Source organism: Echinops telfairi, unplaced genomic scaffold (assembly GCF_000313985.2).
Source record: "Echinops telfairi isolate 266 unplaced genomic scaffold, ASM31398v2 ScPeMD7_7457;HRSCAF=8495, whole genome shotgun sequence".
NCBI lineage: Eukaryota > Metazoa > Chordata > Mammalia > Afrosoricida > Tenrecidae > Echinops > Echinops telfairi.
In genome coordinates this window covers 34,552,007-34,560,140 of record NW_022111357.1, presented here as the reverse complement: position 1 = coordinate 34,560,140, position 8,134 = coordinate 34,552,007, and the positions used below count along the sequence as shown (strand labels likewise).

At 51.3% G+C, this 8,134-nt stretch overlaps 1 protein-coding gene across 1 annotated transcript in view; it reads left to right on the top strand.

The window, feature by feature from the left end:
* Window positions 1–5,263: 5,263 nt before the first annotated feature.
* PGD (phosphogluconate dehydrogenase) overlaps window positions 5,264–8,134 on the top strand; it is a 10,501-nt gene continuing 7,630 nt past the window's right edge. The window contains exons 1-3 of the mRNA XM_045299204.1: window positions 5,264–5,365; window positions 5,996–6,071; window positions 6,930–7,109. Of these exons, the coding sequence (XP_045155139.1) occupies window positions 5,358–5,365; window positions 5,996–6,071; window positions 6,930–7,109 (264 nt within the window). The 5' untranslated portion in view covers window positions 5,264–5,357. The remainder of the gene's footprint in view (window positions 5,366–5,995; window positions 6,072–6,929; window positions 7,110–8,134) is intronic.

The window sequence follows — 8,134 nt, the reverse complement described above, 5'->3', positions numbered from 1 at the left end:
GGACTGTGTCGCTGTAAGTTGAGGTCCCTTTAAGAGATCTCTGGAGCTGGGGACTGGTGGTTGGTGACCTGGCTGGCAGTTGGTGACCTGCCTTCTGATTGGCTGCTGTGCTGACATAGCCTACCTCTCTCTATAAATAGAGGAAGATCTGGCAGCAGACAGGACTTGAAGAACTGCTAGTGTCTCACAACTCTCTCTCACGGGAGTGAGTTGAATTGAGCCATTTGTAGTGCTTTATAATTTAACTGTTTCTTTCTTGTATTATATATTTATCTGTGTATGATTTAACAGTTCATTTCTTGTTATATATCTAATTATCTTTATAAATAAATATATTAAATTATCAGCAATTTGGTTTTCTCTCTCTAGAGAACCCTGTCTAACACACCCCTCAATTACACAACTGCCCCTTGGACCCATTTGGTTGTGGGGAGGCTGGTCCCCCCATGAAACTGTTAGGTCCTTGTCAATGTAATGCTGCAACCATTGTTGGCTGATCTTCATGGTGTTTGAGGAAGAGGAAGACAGCTCTACCAGGCTCATGACATCAACCCAGCCAATGGGGTCAACCAAAACCTACAACCATACCTTCTCCCAGCCAGGGGGTGGGCTAGAATAAAGGAAGGGATCATGCTCTGGGATGGTCTCTCCCCCGCCTAGTCCTGGCCCCCACCATGCTCTCTTACTCAGCCCCTAGTCAGCAGCAGGTTGAGGGTGAGGGTCCAGGCCGACTTGGGGCCCACAGCCTCTGGACCCACATGCTCTTAACCTCTAGGGTTATGTCAGATACCCATCTATAAATTCCTCTTCACACATGCAATGATGCTGAATGCAGGAAGATCACAGGCCAGTGGAACCTCTTGGGGATCCAGTGGCAGTGGAGGGATCTCAATGTGGCGTGGGTCACCATGGCTCCTTCAGCTTCAGGGCCCTAGCACAGTTCCATGTGGCTTGTCACCAGGGAGATGAAGCAGAGTCTGTGTGGGTCTGGCCCCCAGTCAGCTGTTTTTCTCTGCCGCGCCTCCAAATGAGGTCATCAAGATGCGACCCGATTGACAGGCTAGACTCCACCCCTTCGCAAGTTGACAGGAGATTATGTAACTGCCACATATCCTTCATAAAAACCCACTTGGAAAATGAAAGCAAGGAAAACCCACTTGGATTACAAAACGGGCTTTGGTGTGAATTCTTTCATCGTGCGAAGTAAAGAACCGAGGTCTTACCCACTTGAGAAACCTAACAAAATGATTACAGAAGATCAAAAGGATTAAACCGGACTTGAATGGTTAAAACCTTGTCAGTTGATCCCCCTTCTGAGGCATGTTAGGCCTGATATGATTTTCAACATTTTCTTTATATTTTTGTCTTTTGCTTATATTGGGGTTTATATCAGATGTATTATGTCATTGGAGGTCACCCTCTTGAAATTTTGTTGTTTTTCGGTATATGAAACCCAGGATTGATGAACCTATAGGGACAGCAAATAGAATTAGGGTTTCTGGGGGGCCACAATGGTAGGGGTGGGGGTTGTAAAAGGGAACTTATGTCAAGTAGTTCAAGAAGGAAAAGAATGTTTTGAAACTGTGGCAGCAATTGTACAATGCACTTGATGTGATTGAACTATGGGATTATATGCTATCTGTATTTACTCCCAATAAAGTGATTTTGAAAAAATAAAATGAGTCATTTCAGAAGCAGAAAGGGGGGTGGGGCTCTAACTACCATCAAGTGAGAAGAGCCAGGGAAGGAGCACATCACTTAAATGCTGAGATTCCTGCAGCTGAACCCCTGGATCCAGCGGGCAGTGAGCGGTGGCACCAGGAGAGCCGCAGAGGAATGGTGGCCGTGGAACCCAGAGCTTGAGACACAGTGATGAGCTCCTTGCCCCACAGGGCCGGTAAAGCGGAGTGCTTTGGGGCAGGAGGCTCACGTGCCCAGTAGGGTTCCTCAGGGAAGTTAGATTTGCCAGATGGAGCTGGAGATGAGCACTTTTTTAAAGTGGAGTTGCATGCCTTCGGGGCATTCGTTGGCAGTGCTAAAGGAACTGTACACTAGTGTCCTAACTAACAGAGGCCAAGGAACCAAGTGGTTGAGAGGCCAAGGACCAGGGAGAGCCATTCCTGCAGGCATGGCTTAGGAGAGATGCTCCTGATTAGAGAACTGTATCCCTGAGCATTTTTATCCTGAATTGTAACTTGTTAATTACCTTAACCAATTCCATAGTCTTGAGTATTGTTTGTGAGCTCTGTGTGGCCATTGCTATGAATTATCAAACACAGTAGAGAAGTAGATAGGGATGGTTGGCATCCATATTATTAAAGAAGGTTGGAGGGTAGAGGCATGGCTGATTGCCACCTCACAGAAATCAGCCTTGGGCTGATGTTGTTTGTTTCTTCCCCTTGGGAAGTCAGAGACCATGGGATGTCCCCAAACCATTCTTACACACACTTAGAGCAATTTCACCCCTAAGTATCTGCCCCAGAGAAATGAAAACATATGCCCACACAACTATTGTACACGGATGTTCAACACAGAATGATTTCTAATAGTCCAAATTTGGAAGCAATCCACATGTCCATCAGCAGGTGAATGAAAAAACAAATTGTGGGATAATTGCACAAAGGGAACACTGCTCGGCAATAAAAAGGTATGAACGCCTCGGACATGCAACAGCCTGAGTGAACCTCAAAAGTGTTAGCCTACGATGATTACATAATTAAACCAGATGATTACATAGCTTATTATTCCATTGATGTGGAATTTCTAGATGACACAAAACTCCAGAGACCGAAAGCAGACCAGCCGTTGCTTGGAACTGGGGGGTCGGCGCTGAGATTGACTACAGGCAAGCCTGAGGGCACATGTTGGGGTGATGAGAGTGTTCTCAAACCGATTGTGCTGATGTTTACCCAACTACAGCTGCAAAACTAGAAGTCTAGCTATAGACTTAGGACGTGGAATTGTGCAGCATGTCAACTGCACCTCAAGAAAGCATCTGGATTTTTTTTAAAGGACAACGAGATGTACATAGTATTTTAAACTAGAGTGCCAATATAACCTGTGATCAAAACCAAAGCCACTTTTAGAGTGAAAGAGGTTGCTGTGAATACAGAAGTCGGGTATGAATTAGGGCTGTTTTGGGCCACCTCAAATCGGTCCCCTCTTTAAGAAGGTATAAATCGCGGGGAGGGAGGGGGAAAAATGAGGAGCTGATGCTAGGGGTTTAAGTGGAGAGCAAATGTTTTGAGAATGATGAGGGCAATGAATGTACAAATGCGCTTTACACAATTGATGTATGTATGGATTGTGATAAGAGCTGTATGAGCCCCTAATAAAATGATTAGAAAAAAAAGGCATAAACCAACGATTCGATGACAATAGTTATTAGTAGTAGCAGTAGATCCTAGTTGACTATTGACAATCGTTGTTGCAAGGCAAATGGAGCGTGATAGAAATTCATGGTATACACATTGATATGGGTGGATTTTGCTTGAGCCCCTTTGATCGTGGAAAACAGGAATGGTTAGCTGCCTCTCCACCCTCTGCATTCAGTCAAGTGACTCACTGGAAGTAGTTCCCTTCCTGAATGCCCTTGGAGCCCTGGGGACCCAGGAGTTCTTAAGTGCTCAGCTGTAAACCAAAAAGTTGGTTTCCATCGGAGAGAGTCCTGGCAGTTTCCCCTGAAGGTTACTGTCCTGGAAACCCTGAATCCGGATGGTTGGAAGTTGTCCACTAGGATTACTAGGAGTTGAGGATGAGTGGGATCCCAAAGGACTTAGACAAGAACCCCAGAAGGCCGTTTGATTACTTAGGACCAGGTCAGACACAGGCCCTACAAATGCCCATTCCTTGCCCCTAAACTAGCGGACTTGCTTGTGTCCACTGATCAACGGGAAACTATACTTGCTAACCAAACTTTGGTCAGGCTTCCATTTACCCCCAGGTCCCGGGTCTTTGGCCCACCCTCAGCCTGAGCCAACCCTCTTTAAGGAGAGCCGGCTGGCCACGGAGGAAAGCCTTCCGCCCCGCCCCCTATTACAGTACTTCCTTTGCCCCTTTTCTTTCAGAATAGAGCCTCTCCCTTTCAAAGTTGCGGTTTCTTGACCGCATGGTTCCTAGCCTCTCAGGCTTCTTGGTCTAATGAGGGAGACGGAAAAGAGAGCAGGGACCAGCTGGGTTCTGGCCCATGGGGGTGGTCGTCTAAACCAGCAGGGGACAAAGGGAAGCCTGGGGAGATGGCCAGTTGGCAGGAGTTGGCTGTGTATTGTTGTGAGGTGCCACCGATTCAGTGGCGACTCTTGCAACCCTATGCCCAACGGAATGAAACACGCTGGCCGGTCCTGCGCCGTCCTCTCGACAGCCTTTCTGTTGGAGCCCATTGTTCCAGCACGGTAGCCATCCGTCCTCTGCTTTACCAGGCACGATGTCCTTCTCCAGGGACTGGTCTCTCCTGATGACGTGTCCAAAGTATGCGAGACTAAGTCTCACCACCCTTGCCTCGAAGGAGCATTCTGGCCGGACTTCTTCCAAGACAGATTTACTGGTTATTTCGGCAGTCCATGGCACTGCCCCTATGTTCCACCAGCACACTTCAAACGCATCGACTCTTCTTCCATCTTCCTTATGTAGTGACCAACGTCGCTGGTCAATCGCTGTGTGCGGAGCAGGACCTGGGCCCCATCTAGTCCAATGTCTTAGGACGGCCTGCTAGGTGTGGGGCAGGGGGAGGCGAGGTGGGAAGGGGCGGTAGGGCTGTCTTTCGGAGTAAAGCGATCACTCGGGCTGGGATCCCCTCCAAGTGGTCAGTCAGCCCGAGGCCCGAGGCCTGCGTTCCCAGACCTGGTACAGGCAGTCCGGGGCCGCCGACCCTGGACGCCCACGGAGCCCCCGAGGGCCTGGACCACAGTGTGCTGGTGCCGGGTGCACTCAAGCGCGACACCGTTACCATCTCTACCCCAGTCGTCACTCGTTGTCCTGGAGCGGAGACCAGGAGCCTGGGCGTCACGCGCGGCCTCTGCCCGCTGCACGGCCCCGCCGAGCCTGCCCACGCCTGCCCTCGCCGCCGCGCCCCCAGCCGCGCTGGGCGAGGACGTCGATGTGCTCGGCGATCTACTGATCGGGCCCCGGGAGTGGGCGGGTCCTCACGCCCTCAGGTGGTCTAACAGACGCTGGAGCCGACCAATGGCTTGGCCGTAGCCCTCCGCCCCTTACTCCTGATTGGCCGTTGGAGAAAAGCCGGACGGTGAGCGGTTGTAGACTCCTGGGGCGAGCTGGAGCCGCACTCTTAGTCTCCGTCGCCCGCGAGCTCCGAACCCTCTTCCACCGGACTCCTCGGCTCTCTTCTGACCGACGCCGCCATGGCCGAGTGAGTGACCCGCCTGCGAGCGCCGGGCGCGAACAACTTTCTGGGGCGAGGGTTCTGCCAAGTTCTCTGAGCGCAAGGAAGGGGGGGAGCCTCCCGTGTCGGCTCAGCCCCCCCAGGGACCCCTGCGACGGACCGCGTGGGCCCCGGAGCCCGGAGCCCCAGGGCTCAGCCTCCTCGGCCGCAGACCCCGCAGCGCCGGTCCCGAGCCCGGCGGGCCCCCTGCCCGCGAGGGCGGAGGGGAGCCGGAGGCGCCGCCCGGGACGCCGAGGGAGAGCCGGCCTCGACCCTCCCACCCCGGAGGCGCGCGCGGGGCCCAGACAGCCAGGCTCCTCTCCGCGGGGCTCAGGGAGACGGCCCTGTGTCATAAAACCTAATGACCGGATAGAGCAGGATCCGAGAAGAGATGCACGCAGTGTATAACGCCTCAGTGCAGGTCTCGATCCTGGCACGAGAGCTTCGGGTTCCTTGAAGTGGCGTCGGTGCCATTAGCTGGGGTCTAGGTTGTATCGGGGAGTTAGGGGGGTGGGGGCCGGAGCAAGAGTTTCAAGAGCGAGAAAGTTGGGGGTTCCTAGGCGGGGCTGAGTGGTACTGACCCGTTTTTCCGTGCCCTCCTCTTTCCCCGTCTTCCAGAGCTGATATTGCACTGATTGGACTGGCCGTCATGGGCCAGAACCTCATTCTGAACATGAATGACCACGGTTTTGTGGTAAGTCTGGAGGGGCCGTCGAGGGTGTGAAGGAGCGGAGCTCCTTTGTAATCTAGACCCTCTCTCGGCTTATCGTACACAGTGCTCCGCCCACGGCTGCAAGCGGGGGTTGTGTGGGAAGGAGGAGCACTCTGCTTTCCGTGTGGGAGGGACGGCTCTGTGAGTCTGAAAAAGAGGCGGCCTGCTGAATGGTTAGGTCTGGAAGGCTTGCAGCCTGACGGAAGGGTTCAGAGCCCTAAGTAGAGGAAGGCGTTCTGGTGGGGCAGTGGTTACAAGCTGTGCTGGTAACCACGAGGTGGTGGTTCGAGCCCACCAGCTGCCCCATAGGAAGCTGGGCAATGGGCTTCTGTGGCGATTGTAGCCTTGGAAACCCTATGGGGCAGTGCTGCGCTGCCCTAGAGGGTTGCAGCCACAGGCTTGGCTTGGGTGTTCAGTGGAGGAGAGGACGACGGAGACAGACCCTGCTGTGTCTGCAGCTGTGGAGCTGCTGTCAGGGAGATGAGAGGGAATGTGAGCCTCCTGAGCGGGAATCCTAGTCTGGTGTAGGTGCAGGCATACCAGTGGCAGCCCCAGAGCTCCTTGCGGAGCTGCCTGGTTTCTGGATCTGATTCAGAGTTCCACTTAGTCCCAGACCCCAGTGTAACGTGCCCAGGGCAGTTGACCTTCGCTTTAGATTCCACTCCCTGCAGCCTACTGAGGTGCCTTCACTATGCAGTGCCCGGCTGGTACTTGGAAGCTCTCGGAGTTTTGATAACAAAGAGGAGGAAAAGGCAGGGTCCGACCTCCCTCGAGCTTTGGGCTGAATGGAAATGTCATTGTGTCCTATGTCCCCTAACCAGCACCCTCTTGTCCTTTTAGGTCTGTGCTTTTAACAGGACAGTCTCCAAAGTTGATGATTTCTTGGCCAAGGAGGCAAAGGGCACCAAAGTGGTTGGCGCTCACTCCTTGAAGGAAATGGTCTCCAAGCTGAAGAAGCCTCGGCGGATTGTGCTTCTGGTGAAGGCCGGTCAAGCCGTTGACGATTTCATTGAAAAACTGGTGAGGCCGGCTCTGCGGCCAGCGGCTGCCGATGTGCCAGCTTCTCTGTCCCTCCTCGAGCTCTCTCCTCCCTCCAGAGATCTCTCTCCTCTCACGCTGGGAATGAGCTGCACGATTTGACGAAAAACGATTGCTTCAGTGTCTCAGTGTTGCTTAACGTGATTGGCCCTCATTAAGTAACACCGTAGGCTTAAGTGACAGTAATTCCTCATATATAACATTCTGAGGATTCTCAGACGTTTCTTAGGGTTCATTAACAATAAGAATAGGGACAGTAGCAAACATTTATGGACTTTGTGTCTTTGCCGTCCAAAAAAATCTTAGAACTGTGTTTGCATATTGTTGGTTTAGCAATGTTTAGTGGTATCCACTAATAAGCCTTAATGTCCAAATTTAGAAGTAGATTGCGTTTTTTCTTGGTATTCCTATAAAGCAACAATGCTCAAATAATCATGTAAGAGACTCTCCCCTCTTAGAGTGTCCTGTACCAAACAAGTGTGAAGGTTCATAGAGTGGCCCCACTTTCCTGACAACCCTCTGAAGCCCCTCAGACAGTCCACTCTTGAATGACATAGGGGCTACGGGTGCCAACTTCCTGCAGTGTCGAAAATTCCCAATGCAACTTAGACTCAGCCCTTACACTTCGAGGATTTGAACTGTGCGAACCTATTTCTATGCAGATTTGTTTTCTCCTGTTGCATTGAGCTCGTGTTGTGTCTGTTTAAAACACTTAGTGACACTGGTCAGTTTTCCTCTCTGCTTAGGGGGATGGTTGGGTGAGGGGCTAGCTGTTACTATAGACACAAGCTGCTCACAGGATATGATCGGAGGCAATGTTTGAAGTAGATACTTAAAGCACTGGTGCACACTGCGATAGCAATGGGGAAATCTGCATATAAATGGGGCCCCCAACGTTCCAAACCTTGTTCAAGCTTCAAATATATGTGTGTATATCTGTTTTTTATATGTGTGTGTATAAAATACAAATTAAAATTCCTATAGTTTAAATGTAAATATATGTGTAT